The sequence below is a fragment of the Ursus maritimus genome, unplaced genomic scaffold (genome assembly GCF_017311325.1).
Source record: "Ursus maritimus isolate PB19 unplaced genomic scaffold, ASM1731132v1 scaffold_21, whole genome shotgun sequence".
NCBI classification, from domain to species: domain Eukaryota; kingdom Metazoa; phylum Chordata; class Mammalia; order Carnivora; family Ursidae; genus Ursus; species Ursus maritimus.
The window spans coordinates 39,313,398-39,334,273 of NW_024424564.1; the positions used below are offsets into that span (position 1 = coordinate 39,313,398).

The 20,876-nt window shown below is 43.3% G+C and overlaps 1 protein-coding gene across 4 annotated transcripts in view; it reads right to left on the reverse strand.

The window, feature by feature from the left end:
* The window catches only part of GLT8D2 (glycosyltransferase 8 domain containing 2), a 43,541-nt gene that overhangs the window by 1,593 nt on the left and 21,072 nt on the right, over nt 1-20,876 (reverse strand). For all 4 annotated transcript variants that reach the window (XM_008705680.2, XM_008705679.2, XM_040637392.1 and 1 more), the window contains 7 exons: nt 19,931-20,023; nt 12,980-13,151; nt 7,610-7,727; nt 6,304-6,388; nt 5,575-5,687; nt 3,303-3,469; nt 1,987-2,099 (listed from right to left, as the gene is read on the reverse strand). In XM_008705680.2, the coding sequence (XP_008703902.1) occupies nt 1,987-2,099; nt 3,303-3,469; nt 5,575-5,687; nt 6,304-6,388; nt 7,610-7,727; nt 12,980-13,151; nt 19,931-20,023 (861 nt within the window). The remainder of the gene's footprint in view (nt 1-1,986; nt 2,100-3,302; nt 3,470-5,574; nt 5,688-6,303; nt 6,389-7,609; nt 7,728-12,979; nt 13,152-19,930; nt 20,024-20,876) is intronic.

The following is a 20,876-nucleotide window of genomic DNA, read 5'->3' on the forward strand; positions in this document are numbered from 1 at the left end:
GATCTTGTGTATGTAATGTAATCTTTTTTTTTTTTTTAGTATCCTCTATGGTGTTAAATTTTCTATGAAAGAGAATTTGATATATTTTTTTTAAACTGAAAATCCCTTAATGAAGAGAAGGTGAATAGCTGGAGTTGTGTGTTAGTCCAGCTTAATATATGATGCAAGAAAAAAAACCCCATCTTCTATTATTCATAAACATAGCTGTGAAGGTGTCTCAGAAGAGGAGCTAGGTGTTTCAGGCTATGGTAACATAATTGGAATAATTATCAACTTCCAAAGACTCTGTACAAAGGAAATGCTCATTTGGGAAGAAGCACCTTAGAGTCTCCTCTCAGTGGGATGTCATCTGTCTGCTCCATGATCGGAGGACTCCCTACGGGCTTGGAGTTTGCTTTTAGCTAAATATATATCATACATTTTAAAAAAAGGCTACCTGCTTAGACCCAAACTTAATACCCATTAGTGTTATATTGCTTTCTGCTTCCAAAACACTCTAAAAACGGAATCATTTTTCAAATGATTTCTGTGTAGATTTACTTTGCAGACTTCCCTGATTCCAAAACCTTCAGCACAGATGTGGTCCCTGTTCTACAAAGAAAAATGATTTCCCGTAGGAAGATTCTGTCCCTTCCTGCGTACCAGTTAGATACTTCCTAAAATGTGACTGAGACTCTGTTCAAGATCATGGAATGTTGTAACCTTATCAATCTAAGCTCTGCATAACTATTCCTACACAACCTTTTTTATAGACCTACAACTTGGATGAGATTTCCTGCACATTGATTACATGGAGACATTGATATTTGACCTAACAGGGAACACAGCATTATTATAAATTAAACCAGATGGAACACTAGTGTCCTTAACTTCCCTGTGTTGCTCCCACGTGCGTACAGGTGCTCAGGAAAATCAAGGAAGATTCTGGTAATGAGACAGAAGCAAATCTACACAGAATCATTAAGAGACAGGAGCCCAGCTTCGATAGTTTTATGTGTCCCTTCTTTTAAAAGGGAGAGTAAGGGACATACCACCCTGCAGGTGGTTCTGAGAATTAGAAATGAGATTCACCTTTGTCACCAGAACTAGCTCAGTTCTTGACAGTGTGGAAGGTACCTAGTAAATATACATCCATAAGCCATTGTCTCCAATTCTAAAATAATGCCCAAATGTCTGAAAACAAGAGGATTTTTAATAACCTTTTTGGTAGCAAAACCTAGATCCCACTCAGGGTATTGCATAACATAAATGTATGCATCACATTACCCTTTTAAAATGCCAAACCTTTCCCAGTTCTAAACAGGTCTGGCCCGTGCTTTTGGCTAAGGGATTGTGGCCATGTGTTTGAATGAACGTGACTAGCTTCTGCACCAGGCTCTGTGATAAGCAATTTACATGTATTAGGTAAATTATTCCTTATAAAAACTTTATAAGGTTCTATCAGCTTCCATTTACAAATGGAGAACTAAGGCACAGGAAGGGTGACTAATTTGCCCAACATAGGCAACAGCAGAGTGGGGGTTGCAGGCCATGTCCTAGAGCCTGCACTCCTGCAGTGAAGGGTGAATAAAAGACTCCCGTGGTACACAGTCAGGAAACAACTTTTTAAAAGAGAAGTTACAAGCCATCTAAATGCATCGTAAACCATTACGCTACGTCGTGTGGTTTTGCCCACTGCAGGCTACTGCAGGAGGGCCAAGAGGCAAGTGAAGAAGTTCTGACAGTGGAAGTCCTATTTTACCAGTAGGTAATGTTCACTGAGCACATACTGTCTGCTGAGCCTGAGGCCACGTGCATCCCATGAATTCCTGGAAATGCACCTCGGGGGCCGTTTTCATCAGCTGCGTTTGTAGGATCCGAGCAAGAACCTCCAAGATCACCTGGAGGACGTGCACGGAGGCAGCTGGTGTGATAGCACACTCTCCGCCCCTCAGTGCCCACTGGTCTGTAAAGTGCACACGTGGGTTGTCTCCCTAAATTACTTACCCAGGTGCCGAATGTGCCACAGGGGGTTGATGGCCGAGTATTTCCCGTGAAACACAATCAGCATTGGGGAGGTGGCCACCCCTCCACCCAGGGAGCTGCTGTAGAGATTTTCCCTAAGAAATGGAATAGAAAAGCAACATTTGGCCTCAAGCCGCACAGACTCGGATAAAGTAGAATCTTCTAATTTTGAAGGATATAAGACAGTCTCCCACTATATAATAAGACTATAGTTTTTCATTTTCCCCCAACCTTTTATTTTGAAAATTGTCAGACTTCTACAAAATTATAAGAATACCATGAATTCCCATATAATTCGTCTAGACTCACAGCATAGCATTTTGCCATTTTAATTTTCAGCCTTTTTAATGGCAAATATGGAAGATCAAATTCCAGTCCTACATTATGTAGAGAAACTATTACAAACTCAAGGTTATGATGGTATTTAAAATATCCAGGTAAAAAAGATGGACAGGAAATACAATGACATGGTAATAGTTGTTGTGTTAGAAGGGTGTTTTTTTTTTCTATTTTAAAACTTCAATAATGAAAAATGATACATTTTTAAAAATTCAACCTTCAAAAACAAAGTTGAGTTTATAAAATAATTCTTTTTTATTTATTTGAGAGACAGAGAGAATGGGGGGGTGACAGAGGGAGAAGCAGACTCCCTGCTGAGCAGGGAGCCCGATGTGGGGCTCATTCCTGGGACTCCAGGATCATGACCTAAGCCGAAGTCACTTGTTTAAGTAACTGAGCCACCCAAGCGCCCCTATAAAATAATTCGTAAAACAAATCTATGTAAGAAGGAGAAACTCGACTGAGATAAATGATTTTCAGTGGAGAAGGTTCACTAGGCTTTTGGGAGAAGACTTAAAATTACATTATTAGGGGCGCCTGGGTGGCTCAGCGGTTAAGCGTCTGCCTTCGGCTCAGGGTGTGATCCTGGCGTTCTGGGATCGAGTCCCACATCAGGCTTCTCTGCTGACAGCCTGCTTCTTCCTCTCCCACTCCCCTGCTTGTGTTCCCTCTCTCGCTTGCTGTCTCTGTCAAATAAATAAATAAAACCTTTTTAAAAATTACATTATTAATTCATTAGAAAACTGTTTGCATAATAAGATTCTGCAGGATCTCGCTTCCGCTGACATACCATCTGAGACTAGATTGTCATCTCTTGTCCCCATTCTTTCTCATCAGTGCCTCTGTAAGAAAATCTGACCTAAGCTGTCTGTGAAACATTTCTAACCTGAGTTATGCATAGAAAATTAACAGATAACTCTGCTGCCAAGCACAGAAAATGTAGAGAGGTTTGCACATACTCCACGTTTTTTTGCATCCATTTCTCCAGTTGTTTGGTGATGCGCTGGTGCTTCCATTCCGTCATGTTGGCCACAATCACCCCCGGATTGAAAGAGCAAGTGCTGGGGCTTATGCCAAGGTCTTTAATAGTCTTCTTCCTGTAGTCCAGATAGCCCATGTATGTATTCTATAAAGGAACAGGAGATGCTTTTGACCAAATCTCTTGTTTCTGGAAAATCATCATTTTCTTGAAGCCACCGTGCAGTATTTCTGGGTTTCCTGCTCTGTCACCAGCCACTTCCTAGCATCCCTGGCTGGTTTTCTCATTTCCCCAACCTCTAAGTCTGAGTGCCCCCAGCCTCGTTTCCAGCACCTGTTCCTCTCTCTAGGATGAACTCCCCCGACAGCCTCATCCAGTCTCATGGCCCGAAATGCTATCCGCATAGCCAGCCCCGACGTCTCTGGATTTCCAGCTCCTGCCACATCTGCCACCTCTGTCTCCGGGAGGCTTAACAAGGCAGCTCCTCTTACATTCAAACACGGATCCCAATCCTGTCCCAAACCTGCTTCCCGACAAGCCGCCCCACCTCAGTTACTAGCAACTCTATTCTTCCAGATACTTAGGCAAAAAACCCAGGGTCGTTAGGTCCTCTGTGGCTCCTCATTCACTTTTCATCCAAATCTGTCAGCAAGTCCTGTTGGTCTCATGTTCCAAACTACACTGTCTGTGCTGCTACCTTCCCGGTCCAGGCCGCCATCACCAGTCACAGGATTTCTGCAAGCTCCTCCTGAACTCTTCCTGCTTCCACCCTTTTCCACTCCACTCTGTCTCTATGTCACTCCTCTGCTCAGAGCCTCTCCAGTGGCTTCCCAGCTCAGAGTAAAAGCCCGAGTTCCTGAGATGGGCTGCCAGGCCCGGCACCATCCACCCTCTTTCTAACATCTGTGCTCACCCCTGTTTCCTCTGCCACACTGCTCTCCTTGTTCCTTCAGTACAAGGAGGACACACTCCTGCCTCAGGACCTTTGAACTTGCCGTGACCTCTCCTTGGAATGTTCTTCCCCTAGATACCTTCCGAGGTGCTTCCCTCAGCTCTTTCAGGTGTATGTCTTCTTTCGGCGACATCACCTCAACAGAGCCTTCTGCTCTGATCACCCCGTTTAAAACACAGCCCGACCCACACCCTGACCCTCTGTTAAATACTTTGTTTACTGACTATCTCTTCCCACTAAAATGTAAACTGCACAAAGGCAGGAATTTTAGTTTTGTTTACTGTCTCACTGGTACTAAAACAGTGTCAGGCCCAGAGGGAGGCTGAACGGATGTGACGTGAGGCAGGACATAGTGTCTCACGCGCACGGGCTGTCCTAACCCGCCTCAGTGTGGCGCTCAAATGTAACAGGGAAATAATGGAAACACTTGTGCACTTGCTGGGCACCAGGCAGTTGTGGGAACTTTGCACGCATTACCTCATTCATTGCATGCAGTCAGTGTCCATGTATTAACTAATTTAATTCTCACAATAACTCTACAAGGGAAGTACTCTTACTACCTCTGTTGGACAACTGAGGGAGAAGACGACTGTCACTGGCCCAGGGTTACAAACCTACTGAGTGATGGAGTCGAGCTTTGGACCAAGTCGGGGGCAGCCTGGAAGCCTACGCCTCCAAGCGTGTCACATCTCTGTTGTCACGCATACAAAATTATTTCCTGGAATTTTTTTTGGAGAACACCATTTGATTCTTAACAGCACCTTGTATTTGAAAGCCATCCTTTTGGCTTCAGAATTCCATACAGGTTCAACTTTCCTCATTTCCTCCAGGATAAGGAGCTCTTTAGCCTTGAGGAAAATCAGTATTCTCCCCTAGTGAAAGGGGGGAAAGCAATGATCACAGCTCTGAAAACAGAACCCAAAGTTCAGGGAGTCTCTTACAGGAAACCCCATCTCGGCCAGGGAGTGCGGTTCCAGCCACCTACAGAACAAGGGTCCGTTCTGGAGCATTACCGCAGGCTGGATTGGGCATCACGCCGTTTCATCGCGGCTCACAAAAACAGAGCAGAACAGGAACCGTTGTGGCCGTGTTTCAGACAAGAACGGGACTTGCAGGGTTAGTTTGCCCCACACTCGGTAGGCACGGAGCTGGGCTGGAACGGGCTGCCAGGGCCCCCGGGCCGTTCTGCCTCCCCGCGGTCCCGGGCGGGGTTCGGCCAGGTTAGATTATTGTGAGCTGTGGGGAAGGGAAGGGATGAGAGCAGCAGGGCGAAGGCAGGACCTCCAAGCAGCGAGCCCACCTGCAGCCCCACAAATCTGTTCATGTCCTGAGCCGAGGGCAAATCGCAGTCACCCGAGAAAGCTGCCGCATGGCCCAGGGCCAACGTGGTGTCATAGAGTTCTTGGATATCACCTGAATTTAGAAACACCAGGAGTTAAAATATTATAGCATTTGTTTTAGAGCTAGATAGAGCCTTAGAACGTCAGACTGTCCCCAATTTTGCTATGGAGGAAAAGTATGTGATCCCAATTTCAAGTGGCCTGGCGAATGACTTAGTAACTAGCTTGTCTCAGTTCAGAAAGCCACTTGATGGTAAGCTCGGATCGGCACTGGGCCGATTTCTTTACGTCTGTTTGCCATGTACCAACACACCTGTGCTCATTTTATTTGCACGTGGGAGACAGAAAGCAACACTGAAACACCCAAACTTAGCTCACTTCTGAGAATGTCATTAGGGAGACTTCATTGCCCTACATCGTAGGGATGCAGAGAAAGGGAAGGCTACTAGGTTATTTATTGCTGACTTTGACAGAGTAGCTTTCAGAAGGTCAGCTGGACTGTCCAGGGAAGTGAGTATCGACCCCCGTTTTCAAACTATTCGCAAACTTGTAACACTACTATTCTCTCCCGACTTGAGTACACAAGTCAAAAGCACTGGGCACCTAGCTCTTTGGAAAACGAAGGAGATAAGTCATTCTACTTATCAGCTACTCCTTTTCCCAGCGTTCTTGGCAGTCCGCGAGTATACCTTGTACAATGACATCATCGTCCAAATAGATGACTTTCTCATGTTGATGGATAAGCAGAGGGAGATAAAATCGAACAAAGTTCAGCTGTTAAAACAACAAAAGAAGCGATGGTGGGGAAGAGGCTTGTGGCTCCGTGTCTTCTAGCGCTGGGGGGGGGTGGCTTTGACCGTGGCCTCAGCTCAACTCCAGGTCCGGAGCAAAATATGCCTCACTGCAGCGTCCCAGTGCCCAGTGATGGGGGCCTGGGGCTGCCACCCGTGCTGGCTGATCAGCGCCCTCCTCCATCCCAACCCTCAGCCACCGAGGCGGTGACGGGACACTTTCACCGCTGTGCACGGCTACTGTGGGAGGCAGAGGCTTCCTTCCCGGTCAGTCTTTCAGGCCACAGACTGCCTGCTCTCCTCTACACTCGTAATTTGCTGTCAACTAAATTAGCCTCATGCACACGCGCACGTGCACACACACACGCACGCACAGATATCCACACGCACGTGCACACACACATGGGCACAGAGGCATCCCAGCCACAAGTTCAGCCGCTTAGCTCCTTGGCCCAGAAAAACTCAGGCAGGCAAGAGCTGAGGGTGGGAGTCATATAGTTTTATCAGCCACACCTCTTAATCCAAAATCCCATCTCAGCTCACAGTCTGATAATAAATAAAAGGAACTGGGAAAAGATTATGTCATCCAAGGGCTTAGAATTCAGTAAATTTTCGAGGATGGATTCCAGTAACAATTATATGTAGAAGGTGGCTGCATTTTCTGTAAACCTGCCATCAGCACTACTCTTTATGCAAAAAAGAGTCCCTTTTGTAAGAACTCTTGCAGTAAAATACCTTAAGGTTCCCAATGCTAGGGAAAATAGTGGGTGTCTCCTGAAAATATCTTAGTTGATCCTATGAGATATATAATCTATCATGCTACTGTTTTTCCTTAGCTTCTGAAATACTCTGGGCTAAATTTAATGTCCAATTGCAGTACACACAACAGCCTGTGGGTTGGGAATATTTTTTCCTGGCCTCACTATTTGGCCCCTACCGCCAACCCCTACAGGCATATTCACACACATAAATCCAACCTACATTTTCTTATGCTTCATTTCTTCCTTAATAGCTTCATTATATTTATGTAAACTATCTTAAATCCTTCTGGAACAGGTGGCTTATAAATTATAAATAAGCAGAGCTTGGTGGAGATCTAACACTGCTTCAAAAATATTCCATCCGCGTCCCAGTGGCTAGTGTTCCACACTGAGTGAGGGTCTCACCAAAGACTGTCCCCAGCATGTGCGTGTTTCCTACTCACAGGCTGGAGCAATTCGGGCCTTGATGAGTCTGGTCTGATCTTCCCTTTGAGGACTATAGGGTTGAATTCCACGATTTTAAAGTTTATTTCTCTTAGCTTAGAATGTTCGATCCATTTTCTAAAGAGATGACAAAAAAAAAAACCCACAAAAATAAAGCTCTAGTATATACCTCCAACCTTTCCTCAATTTGCCTATTGCTTCAGAGTCAATCTGTTGCCTCCTTAGAAAGTTAAAAATAAAATGTGTATAAACTTAGTAGACTTTAGTCTATAAATCCTGATTTCTTTTCCCCCCCAATCTGGTCTGGCTTCAAATCTTTCCTCTCTTTTTCCTTTAATTCGCATAACTCTGGAAAGGAAATGACGCAAAATAGTAATAACCAAATATCTCCCCAGATCCACATAATCTCCACAGGAAACTGGAAGAACAAAAATGTTCCTTCTTTCTCATAAAGCAGCATCTGTGGTTGCTGGTCTATGTTTGCCACGGGCTAACAGATTTATCAAGTTATGAAGCAGGACATTCTGAATCTTCTCGATGGAAGTCATTCTTACTCTGCTGTTTGGACTCCAAGGATGATTTGAAGTTATCCTTATCTCTTTGTCTCTGTCTCTCACTGTTCCCCACCTGTCCTCACTTCCCACCTTCACCTCCTCCCTGTCCCCACCCCCTCCCCTTTTTTGTTCAGTCTTACACAATTTGTGACTATCTTTTATCCAATTAATAATACAATTCTTGGTAGAAATTACCTCAAAATACAAAAAAAAAAAAAAAGCCACACATGGTAGCATTTGTTGTTCAAAAATCAACAAAAGAGTCGACCTTCTGAATAAAATTTAGATCTGCAAAATTTGAACCATAAAAAACAGTCATTTACACAACATTATATGTCAATTCTATCTCAATAAATCCAGAGGTGGGGAGAAGTCATGTCAATAAGATAGACAACCCAACTGAAAAACTGGCAAGAGACTCAAGCATGCACGGGACTTTCTATGTGGCCAAGAAATGTGGGAAAAACAGTGCTCCAACTCATTAGAAATAAAGGGATCTCAAGTTAAACCACAGTGAGATAGCCCTGGACATCCGTCAGAATGGCAAAGTTGGGTACCACGTTGGGTAGCGGATGTTACAAGGGTATGTGTACTTTGTGATGACTCACTAAGCTGTACGCAGGATTTATGCAATTTTCTGTTTTTGTATTATACTTGAGTGAAAAGAGGGGTTTTGGTTTTTAGTAATTTAAAACAGGGAATAGTAGACTGCACAACCCAGAGCTGGGAGACAGTCCCTGCTCAGAGCCCGGGAGGTCATGCCTTCTGTTCGAGTACAAACCCTTACTCAGAACATATTATACATGCTACCCTTTGGGGTTTGGTGATCTGGTTTTCATACCCACAGATAATTACAGGGCTGTTAACAGCAGGCTAAAGCAACAATCTGCAACAATAGATGATAAGAAGAGCGAGAAATGAGACAGAAAATCTAGAACCTATACATAAGCCCTCAAACCCACAGGAGCCAAGGACCATTTAGATTAGGAGTGAGTGTCTTCCATATCCCAGTGCCTCCTAATAGTGGCTAGGACTTAAAAACCTAATTACCAATGTCATCCATAAATACATTCTTGGGGAGCCTGGCTGGCTCAGTTGGAAGAGCGTGCAAATCTTGATCTTGGGGTCATGAGTTTAAGCTCCACGTTGGGTGGAGAGATTACTAAGATAAATAAGCTTAAGAAAAATAAATTCTTTCTTTCTTTTTTAAGATTTTATTCATTTATTTGAGGAAGAGAACAAATGAGAGAGAGAGAGAGAGCATGAATGGGGGGAGGGGCAAAGGCCCAGGGAAAAGCAGGCACCCTGCTGAGCAGGGAGCCCAACAAGGGGCGATTCCAGGCCCCAGGGGCCATGGCCTTCGACTGAGCCACACAGGTGCCCCTTTCCTTTCTTCAATTTTTAAAAATTTTTTAAATTTTTTTTTAAATTTTTTTTTAAGATTTTATTTATTTATTCGACAGAGATAGAGACAGCCATCGAGAGGGAACGCAAGCAGGGGGAGTGGGAGAGGAAGAAGCAGGCTCATAGTGGAGGAGCCTGATGTGGGGCTCAATCCCATTACGCCGGGATCACGCCCTGAGCCGAAGGCAGACGCTTAACCACTGTGCCACCCAGGCGCCCCTTTCCTTTCTTCAATTTTTTTTTAGTCTCCATGCCCAGTGTAGAGCCCAAAGCAGGGCTTAAATTCATAATCCTGAGATCAAGACCTGAGCCTATACCAAGAGTCAGATGCTTAACCGACTGAGACACCCAGGCGCCCCTAGTTCTCCTGCCGAATAATGGAAATAACACTTCAAATGCCTTGAACTTTCCTTCATCACTGCTGTCCCTAATCCCTCCATCCTCCCCAGAGATAGCCACTGTTACACAGATGGAGATCTTTAGGTCTTTTTCTTTATAGAAACACATACATGTACATGTACACATTTATAGTTTGGGTTTTTTTTTTAAGATTTTATTTATTTATTTGATAGAGACAGCACAAGCAGGGGGAGTAGCAGGCAGAGGAAGAAGCAGGGTCCCCACTGAATGGAGAGCCCCACATGGGACTCAATCCCAGGACCCTGGGCTCATGACCTCAGCCAAAGAGAGATGCTTAACCAACTGAATCATCCAGGTGCCCCCCTTTTTAAAAGATTTTATTTTTAAGTAATCTCTACACACAATGTGGGGCTTGAACTCACAACCCTGAGATCAAGGGTCACATGCTCCACCAACTGAGCCAGCCAGGTACCACTGGTTTTTTAATTTTTAAAGCTATAAACCGAATGTCTTTGTCCCCCCCCCCCTCAAATTCATGTGTTGAAACCTAATCCCCAACATGATGACATCTGGAGGTGTGGCCTTCAGAAAGTGATTAGGTCCTGAGGGTGGAGCCCTCGCGAATGGGATTCGTGCCCTTATAGAAGAGACCCCAGTGAACCCCCTTACCCTTCCACCATGGGAGGGCACAGCAAGAATACAGCCCTCTGTGAACCAGGAAGCAGGCCCTTACCGCACGTGGAACCGGCTGCGGCCTAGACCTTGGGCTTTACGGCCTCCAGAACCGTGAGAAATACATTTCTATCTTTATAAGCCACCCAGTCTGGGGCATGCTGTTACAGCCTGAACGGATAAGACACTCATAAAATGGATCATACCATATGAGGCCTACTGCAACGTGCATCTCCTACTTAACAATAGGCCTCGAGGACCTTCTTGGTCAGAATACCCGCATCGCCTTCTTTCTCTTTTAATTACAGTATAGTGATGCAACACTTCCATCCATCACTCGGGGCTCATCACAACAAGTGCTCTGCTTAACCCCCACGCTCCTGTTTCACCCAGCCCCCACCCATCTCCCCTCGGGGAACCAGCGGTTTGTTCTCTATAGTTGAGAGTCTGTTTCTTGGTTTGTCTCTCTTTCTCTCTCTCTCTCTTTTTTCCTTTGCTCATTTTTTTGTTTCTTACATTCCACGTATGAGTGAAACCATGTTATTTGTCTTTCTCTGACTGACTTATTTCACTTAGCGTAAGACCCTCCCGTTCCATCCACGTCATTGCAAATGGCAAGATTTCATTCTTTTTTATGGCTGAATCATACTCCATTATATGCACATAGCATCTCGTCTTTATCCGTTCATCTATCCGTGGACACTTGGGCTGCTCCCTTGATTTGCCTATTGTAAATAAGGCTGCTATAAACGTAGGACTGCATGTATCACTCTGAGTTGGTGTTTTTGTATTTGGGTGGTAAACACCCAGGAGTGCAATGACTGGATTGTAGGGTAGTTCTATTTTTAACTTTTGGAGGAACGTCCATACTGTGCTCCACAGTGGCTCCAGCAGTTCTATGCATATGAAACTTAATTAGACATTGCCATATTGCCCTCTCAAAATGCATTACCAATTTACAAAGTGGACATTGTTTAAATAAGTAATAAGCATGTCCATTTCTTGCACTGGATATTGTTGTCCTATATAATTTTTACCATCTCGATGAGTGAAAAATTATATGTCATTGTCATTTTAATTTGCATTTCCCTGTTAGTAACACAAAATACCTTTTCGTGTTTGTTGACCATTTGTATTTTTTCTTCTGTCAATTGTCTGTTTGTATTCCACACTCATTTTTCTACTAGATGCTTATATGTTTAAAATTTTTTTGTAAGAATTCTTTATATACTTTGGATAGTAATCCTTCATCTATAATACATGTTGAAATATTTTGCCTAGTTCATTGTATGATTAATTTCACTTACAGTATTTTTCATCATTTAAAAGTTTTTAGGGGCGTCTGGGTGGCTCAGTCAGTTAAGTGTCTGCCTTCAGCTCAGGTCTTGATCCCAGGGTTCTAGGATTGAGCCCCGCATCAGGTTCCCTGCTCAGGGGGAGTTTGCTTCTCCGTTTCCCTCTGCCGCTCTCCCTGCTCATGCGCTCGCTCGCTCTCTCTCTCTAAATAAATAAATAAATAAAATCTTTAAAATAAATAAATAAATAAAGTCCTTGTGTGCTAATTCCAACACTTGGGTTCTTTAAAACAAACAAACAAATGAATAAATAAATAAAGTTTTTAAATGTTATACAGTAAAATCTGGCCTTTTTTTTTGCTTATGATTTTTTTTTAAGATTTTATTTATTTACTTGCAAGAGAGGGAACACAAGCAGGGGGAGTGGGGGAGGGATAAGCAGGTTTCCCACCAAGCAGGGAGCCTGATGCGGGCCTCAATCCCAGGGTCCTGGGATCATGACCTGAGCCAAAGGCAGAGGCTTAATGACTGAGCCACCCAGGTGCCCCTGCTTATGATTTTTTGGGCTTACAGTCACTTTCCATAGCAAAATTATATAATTATCCCACATTTTTATAATACTTCAAAATTGTATTTTCTGTTCATTACCTCTAAATCCATTTCCAATTTGTTTTTTTTTAGTATGTTGTGTGACAGGAAACAGATCGCTGTGCAGTTCAAAAATTATAATTAGTGATGATTCCGGGTCATATTAAAATGATATTATATTAATATCCTCCCAGGTAAAGAAATCAGAGAAAAGAGAAACCATTTTAGAAAGAAAGACTTCCACATAACGAGCTTAAGGATTGTAATTCTTTAGTTCAGTAGACAATGGCTTGGGTAGAATGATGCATTGCCCTACGAGATTAATGAGGCTTTGCTGAAACTTCCTTTGCTGGGCAACACATTTGTCAGGTCACCAAGTAAACCTCGAATAATTCAAATGACATTTATCAAACCCAAAACACAGGGAAATCCTTTTAAGGAAAGATAAGAAAGATGAAAAAGTAGAAAACCCCAAAGTCTACAGTGCACAAATTACCGGATTCGAGACAGAGTGTTCCGGAGTCCAACGACATAGAACAGAATGTTGGCGTCAGTGTTGCTGTAGATGCTATTGATGGCAGCCATGGTGGCCCCCATCCTTCCCGCCGCGGCACAAATCACCACAGGAATCTCCTCCTCCATTTCCTCAGGAGGCTCAGAGTCATCGTCTGGAAACATCAAATCCAGTGTCTTAGAACATGAAGGAATTTCATAGTGGGGCCAGTTTAAATTGTCTTCCACACTCCTGGGGCAAGACAGCGTAGTGTAGAAGAGAGAGCCGACTGGTCTCCAACACCCAGTCTCTTCTTCTCTTAGAAAAAGAACATTGGAATTTTAGCTGGCACATAGCCAACCAGGAAAAATATGTTTCTCAGACTCCCTTGCAAGTCTGTGGGAACATGTTCTGACCAATGGGAGGTTAGCGCAGGTATGTGTGTGACTACTGGGTTTGCCTTTGAAAGCAATGTGTTGGCCTCCCCTCTTCCTTACCCCCTTCTCATTGTCTGGGATGGAAACATGATGACAGGACTTAGGGCAGCCATCTTGGACCACAAGATGGAAGCTACCTGTGGAGGACACCAAAACCCCAAGAGAGAAGGAATCTTGATCTGGACGATTCCACACTTCTGGATGAAGTGGGGAATGGACACATCACACTTTCACTTGAGAGAGAAAATAAACTGTTTCCAGTTCAGGCATTATTATTTTGGAGCTCTCTTACAGAAGCCAATCAGACAGCCTAACACAGACACACAGTTGAAAAATATGTGAAGAAATGAATGCCTCATTCTATTCAACGGTTCTCAGCTCCTCAACTCTTTCCTAAATTAGAATATTTACCCTGCCTACACTGCTATAAAATCTACTGCTTGTGATCTTCCTTCTCTTATCCACCCTCCAGTCAAGTTCTAAAAGTCGATAGCAGGGGCGCCTGGATGGCACAGCGGTTAAGCGTCTGCCTTCGGCTCAGGGCGTGATCCGGCGTTCCGGGATCAAGTTCCACATCAGGCTCCTCCGCTAGGAGCCTGCTTCTTCCTCTCCCACTCCCCCTGCTTGTGTTCCCTCTCTCGCTGGCTGTCTCTATCTCTGTCGAATAAATAAATAAAATCTTTAAAAAAAATAAAAAAATAAAAGTTGATAGCAAGAGAAAGGCGGTAAATGCAAGAGCATGACTAATGTACAAGAGGGATAACTGATTGTTCTGGGCCGTGGCTGATATAAACACTGGTGTTGTAACACCATATTCTGGCACCACGTGCAATTTTCCAGGATGAAGGATAATAATTATCAGTAGGTAGAGTGTCCACGATCAGACGGCCTTTTGGTTTTTACTTGAAGCTCGCTCTCTCTTTACAGATACTTTTTGCAAAATACCACTCAGGTGCAGGATAGTTCTAGCTGATATTTAATCCAACAAATACATATTAAACTAACTACCAGGACCTGTGCTTTGTATGACTTAAGGAACATTGAAGGGTCTGCCCCTTCTCCTCCAATATCTCTTCACAGGCTGGCCACCACACTGGACACGTCCTCCGCGAGAATAAGTTTGTTTTCACCGTATCTTTACTGACACGAGGAAATGCTCATAATGCAATGTCAAGGGGGAAAAGAATACAAAATTTTCTCTAGTATGTGGTGCACAAAGTCACCACAGGAATCTCATCTAGCGAATGATCCCCACGTGATATATACAGACATACATATTTTCAAATGGATCTACATCTGTTTATGGAATTATGAGTGATTTCAGCTTCCTTATTTGCATCTCTTATGTTTTCCAAATTCTCTAAAGTAACCATGGTTACTTTTATTTAAAAAAAAAAAAAGAAAGAAAATATTTCTTCAGGGATTATTCCTTTGGACTAACCTGTCATCGTGGGGAGGTTTCCTCACCATGCGGCATGATACCTGCCGGCAGTGAAGTGAACTGGCCCAAATGCAAATCTGACTATGTTTCTCCACTGCTTCCCATCCTCCAGGGGTTCCCGTACGGTAAAGCCACCTCTCCTTTGCCTGGTACACAGGATGCCTCAGGATCCAGCCCCTGCTCGCTTCCCTAGCTCTGACTCCTTCCATTCCAGCAATACTAAACTACTTGTGGTCCCCTGAATACTGCACCAGGCAGGTTGTCCCTGTCCCCAGTGCCTTTGCACACACCATTCCTGATGCCTGGAATGCTCCTTCCATCCTTTCCTGCATGGCTAACTCTGACACCGTCATTCCAGATCAGACCCTTCAGGAAGCCTGCACAAATAAGTTCAACCCCTGTCTGTGCTCACTTTGGCCTTGTTTGTGGCTGGATTTAGCTGCATTGAAATTTTTGTTGTTGTTGTTGTTGTTGTTGCATGTCTTTCCTTTCTCTCCCGTTACCTCGGAGCTCCATGAGGGCCGGGACAGTATCTCATTCATCTCTATCTGCTCACTTGCAGCTAGCATAGTGCCTGGAACACGGTAGATTCTTAATATATTTTGGAGGAATGGATGAATGGATAGATGAATTTATTAAATACCTCTCTTTGAGCACTGACCCCACTGCACACAAAGCATCTATTCATGTGTCTGTCTGCCCCGCTAGACTGTGAGCTCATTATAGTATCCCCGCTGAGTCTGGCACCTAGGAAGCACTTAATAAAAGTTTGCTGGACTTAACTGAACTGAACTGATGTGTAGATCTCACAGAACAGAGCTTTGGAGGAATAATTCCTGGGCTACTCTGAGGCGCCAAGAGAGAGAAGGCTAGAAAGCTGGGGCAGAGCCAGGCTGTCAGGCAACAGGCAGAATAAGGGAGGAGGAAGGTGTCCCCAGGAAGAAGGGCCACCCCAAGCGGTCAAACACCAAGTTTACAGCTCCGCTACAGACTGCCACACTTCTTGGAGCCTCTGCCAGGCTGAGGAGCTGGAAACTAACCTAAGCCAAAAACACTGCTCTCTGCCAAGAAGTCTTCCCTGGATAGAATATGGATGAGGCACACTGGAGAAAGAGGGGGAAAGATTTATCGACCGTAAATTCTTCACTAATGTCTCATCCTTGTGGCTTCTTGGGGAATCATCCACTATATTTGAATCTGTTGTGCCAATAGGTGCCTAAGCCAATTCACCATAAGATTTAGCTGCTTGGTGCCCATAAAATCTCTAGAAAACACTATACTGATGGCAGTATGGACTAGAAATGTACTACATTGCACTAGTCTGTTCCTACAAGCAGCTCTTATCAGACCACGCCCATTCCTAGAAAAAGTGAAATGTCTGCTCTCCCTCGCCAAGTCTCTGAATCCCATTTCAAATTAGGATCATTTCAGCCAAGCATGTAAACTTGTCTCACTTCAAATGGGCCAGGTGTGAATCACCAGCTAATTATCAGGAGATTACATCAAATGTCATTATCAGGAGAACACACAAAACGGCACCGTGCTTTTCGTCAGCATGTGACTTGGCAGGGCTTCTGGATAGTGCCTTATACCACCAGTTCTTTGAATTACTATCTTTGAAAATAGAACAATTAATATGGAATAGGTGGAGCACAGAGGGGTTTTACTGATTCTGTATTCTAGAATGGTCGATAAATGTCATTGTACATTTCTCACAGCCCATGTACAACAGCAGGAGTGAACCTTAATGATGCAGACTGTGGACACTGGGTGATAATGATGTGCCCATGAAGGTTCATCAGTTGTCCCTAATGTACCATCTGGTGGGGGATGTTATTAGTGGGGGAAGCTCTGTGCGTGTGTAGGGGCAGGGGTTATATGGGAAACCTCTGTGCCTTCCACTCAGTTTTGCTGTGAACCTAAAACTGCTCTTTTTCGCACACTTTTGAAAAAAGTTTTATTTATTTATTTGAGAGAGAGAGAGAGAGCACACGAGCAGGGTGAGGGGCACAGGGAGCCCGATGTGGGGACTCGATCCCAGGACTCCAGGATCATGACCTGAGCCGAAGGCAGAGGCTTCACCAACTGAGCCACCCAGGTGCCCCTAAAACTACTCTTTTTAAAAAATAAAGTCTATTAAAAATATGCACTTCTTGAAAAAAATTCCAGCCCCAGTTTCCAATAAACCATGATGATCTTCTTCAGACCTCTCCACTCCCATCCCAAAGGTAGATCTCTGCTACGGGTGTAGTGCGTGCCTCCCAAATCCTTCTTTGTGTTATTCTAGAAGGAAATATACCACTTACGGGTGGTGTTTTCACACCAAAGTGAAATCATACTTTTCACGGTTTTCTGCAACTTAGCGTTTTCCACTTAACACAGACGTCTTTCCATGGCAACACTATATCCTTCTGAATGGTGGTTCATTAACACTGGTTCTTGTTTCTTTAACTCTGAATGGGATAAAAATGTGACACTGGACCCATTCGTGGGCTCCAAACACTTTATCAGTCCAGGGCTAATTAATAAGCCAGGATGTGCATTTCCTTACCGTTGTTCTAACAGCTGTTACCAAAGCTATTCCTTTCTCTCTGTGGAGAAAGGAATTTGTAGTGGGATTCCACTGGCCAAATGTGTTGGTTTATGGGCAGGGATTGAAGGGCGAGGAGGGAAGAACTTGAAGTTCAGACAACTTTTGACCTTGTATGGCTTCCTTTCTCTATTGAGGCATAATTTATCGTTAGGCACTGAATTGCATAAATTCATATGTTGAAGCCCTAACCTCTAGTACCTCAGAATGTGACTGCATTCGAAGACAGAGCCTTTGAAGAGCAACTAAGTGAAAAATGAGGCCATTAGGCTGGGGCCTTAATCCACTATGACTGGTGTCCTTATAAGAAGAGGAAGGGACCCCAGAGATGTGAACACTCAGAAAAGGTCATCTGAGGACACAGGGAGAACTGTGAGCCCAGAAGAGAAGTCGGGAGAAACCAACGCTGCTGACACCTGGATCTTGGACTTCCAGCCTCCAGAGCTGTGAGGAAATAGATTTCTGTTGTTTGGGCCACCCGGTCTGTGGTACTTTGTTAAGGCAGCCCAGGTTGACTGATACAGATTTCCTAAAATTTGGTAATTTTGGAATTTTCTTAAAATTTCCTACTGTAGGTATAGGGTTCCATGATTTTTAGTAAATTGATAGAGTTGCACAACCTTCAATCAACACAATCCTACTTTAGAACATTTCCACCTTCCTGAAAAGTTCCTTAAACTGGGTTGTGGTCAATCCACTCCTGCTCCCAGCCCCAGCAACCATGGCTCTCTTTTCTGTCTCTATAGATTTACCTTTTCTAGAAATTTCTATATATGGAATGTATAATATGCGGGCTTTCAGGTCTGGCCTCTTTCATGTTGTATAATCTCTGTGAGGTTTATCCGCAGGGAGCACATATTACTGTGTTCCTTTGTATTGTTGAAAAGGACTCCGTTGTGTCAATGCATTACATTTTATCTACTCACTAGTTGATTCACATGTGGATTGTTTCCAGTTTGCAGCTACAAAGAATAATGCCCTAGAAACATATGTATACATGTCTTTATGTGGAATCATTCTCTTTTCAGATGCTCTTCATGTTCATTTAGACTAGATTATCCATGTTTTGAACTGTTTTTTTTAATGAATTTTTTTTTTATATTAAGATAAGTCAGCTTTGTGAGAACAGGGACATTGTTTTTTCACTGTTGTATGTTCAATGCCTAAGCTAGCTTAAGAAAAAAAGTGTGAATGAATGCACACAATGTACCAAAATATTAACTGTATTTGTCTTTGGCTGATAGAGCAAAAGGTAATATTTTTCTCTTCTGCATTTGCCATAATGTATGTGTTTGATTAATATAAAAATTAAATTATTTAAAAATAGGGGCATCTGGCTGGCTCAGTTGGAGGAGTGCACGACTCGATCTCAGTGTTGTGAGTTTGAGCCCCACACTGGGTATAAAGATTACTTAAAAATAAAATCTTTATAAATAGTATAATATAATATAATATAATATAATATAATATAATATAATATAATATAATATAATATAATATAATATACATGCTATCAGTGCTTCTTAATTTTTCTGTGGGTTGATTTTGTGTGTTCCGAGGTTGTGAAGGTACCTTTTCAAGCAATTCACCCCTTAGGGGGGAAACCGGGCTCCTCGGCACAGCTTAAAGAGGATATAGGGTCAACACAGGATCTTTTTGAAATTGAGAATTCTGAGGCTACTGCTGCACTGATGGGAATGAACCAGCAGGGAGAAGAGAGAAAAGGCAATTTTCATAATCAAAATTATTGAGAGACTCAAAGGATGGATGTAAAGCAAGCAACCCAAAGTGTAGTCCCAGAACCTAGTGTCACTGGGAGCTCATTAGAAATGCACATTCTCAGGTCTCACCCCAAATCTACTAATTCAGAATTTCTCAGGGTGGGTCCAAGTATTGTGTTTTAACAAACCCTAACTGTGATTCTTATATGTGATAAAGTTTGAGTAGCACTGATCATTCTAGAACATCACTGAAAAGTTGGCCTTGGGTCGATATTCTACAAGCAGGTCCTTGGGACCTGACCAAATTGTGGCTTCTCTCTTAACCCAGCTACTGAAAGGAATCGAAGGAATGTATTTAAACGACAGTCCTAGGTATCTCATCTTGACGGATTATATGCTTGTTTACCTGTCTCATTCTTTTTTTAAAATTCTTTTTATTGTGGTAAAAAACACATGCAACATATCATCTTCACCATTTTTAAGTGCGCAGCTCATTGTATTAAATACATTCACACTGTTGTACAACTCTCGCCACCGTCCATCCCCATAACTCTTATAAAACTTACAAGAGTTTTATAAACTCATCTTATAAAACTACAACTTATATCCATTAAGCAAGAACTCCCGATTCCCCCTCTCCCCCCCAGCCCCTGGCAACTGCCATCATACTTTGTTTCTGGATGATTTTGGCTGTCTGAGTACCTCATCTAAGAAGAATCACACAGTATTTGTCTTTTTGTGACTGGCTTATTTCAGTTAGCATACCTGTTTCATTCCTGAGCACAGTCTCCTTATGAACTTTCTTATACAGGATCCCACAGAGAGTCACAATCAGAAGGAAGAGCAACACCTGATTAACTGAAATAAAAACAGAAACACGTTCGCGTGTAACTTATCAAGCTGAAATTTGAGGACCGTTTAGAAGAGTCATAAGAGCAGATGCCTTCCCTGACACACATAGCAGTGGTGTGGACCTTTCTTTAAGCAGATCGCATGTGCAGTACAGGTTAACCTGGGATGCTGCGGGTGCTCAAGGATACGGAGATGTAGTTTAAGGAGCCTCCAGGGCTGCCCCCGGGCAGTCTGATGGCAGAGGTTGCAACCTTCGTGCCTTATGATGCTGCCTCCAGGGCCACTTCCTGTGCGTGAATACTTCGTTTCAGTTGATAGCCAACATTTATATAATGCTTGTGATGAGCCCGTGCTTCTTATGAGTACACGTTCTCAGCTATTATAACATAGCTGCTGCTCGGTTGATTCAACCATGGGTCAAGGATGACATACAGAAAATTCTTGCCCCGAGTAAGAAGCCAGAAGACCCAAATACTCTTCCAGTTCTAAGCATCCAGGACCATCTGTTCCAGAAGAGTTTCACTTGCCCTTGGGATCTGCTGAGAAGCTGAGTGACATAGGTCAGTGTTTTCCTAAAATGGGGCACATGCCATGTGATTGTACATGAGGGGTTTAGGACCTTCAGGATCATGGCATTGAGTAACATGAAATCACAGCATGAGAAATCAGTTTAATTTCAGGTGCAGGCAGGCAACGAAATCTACCCAGAATTGAATAACATTGTTCTAATCATACATATTTGTATAATCACCTTCTTTTTATAATAGGAGGTAGCTTATTCTAATTACAGTAAGGATATATACTTTCTATTGTAAAGTACACATAATTTTTTAAGTGAGTCAACTTAAAAAGTCATGCA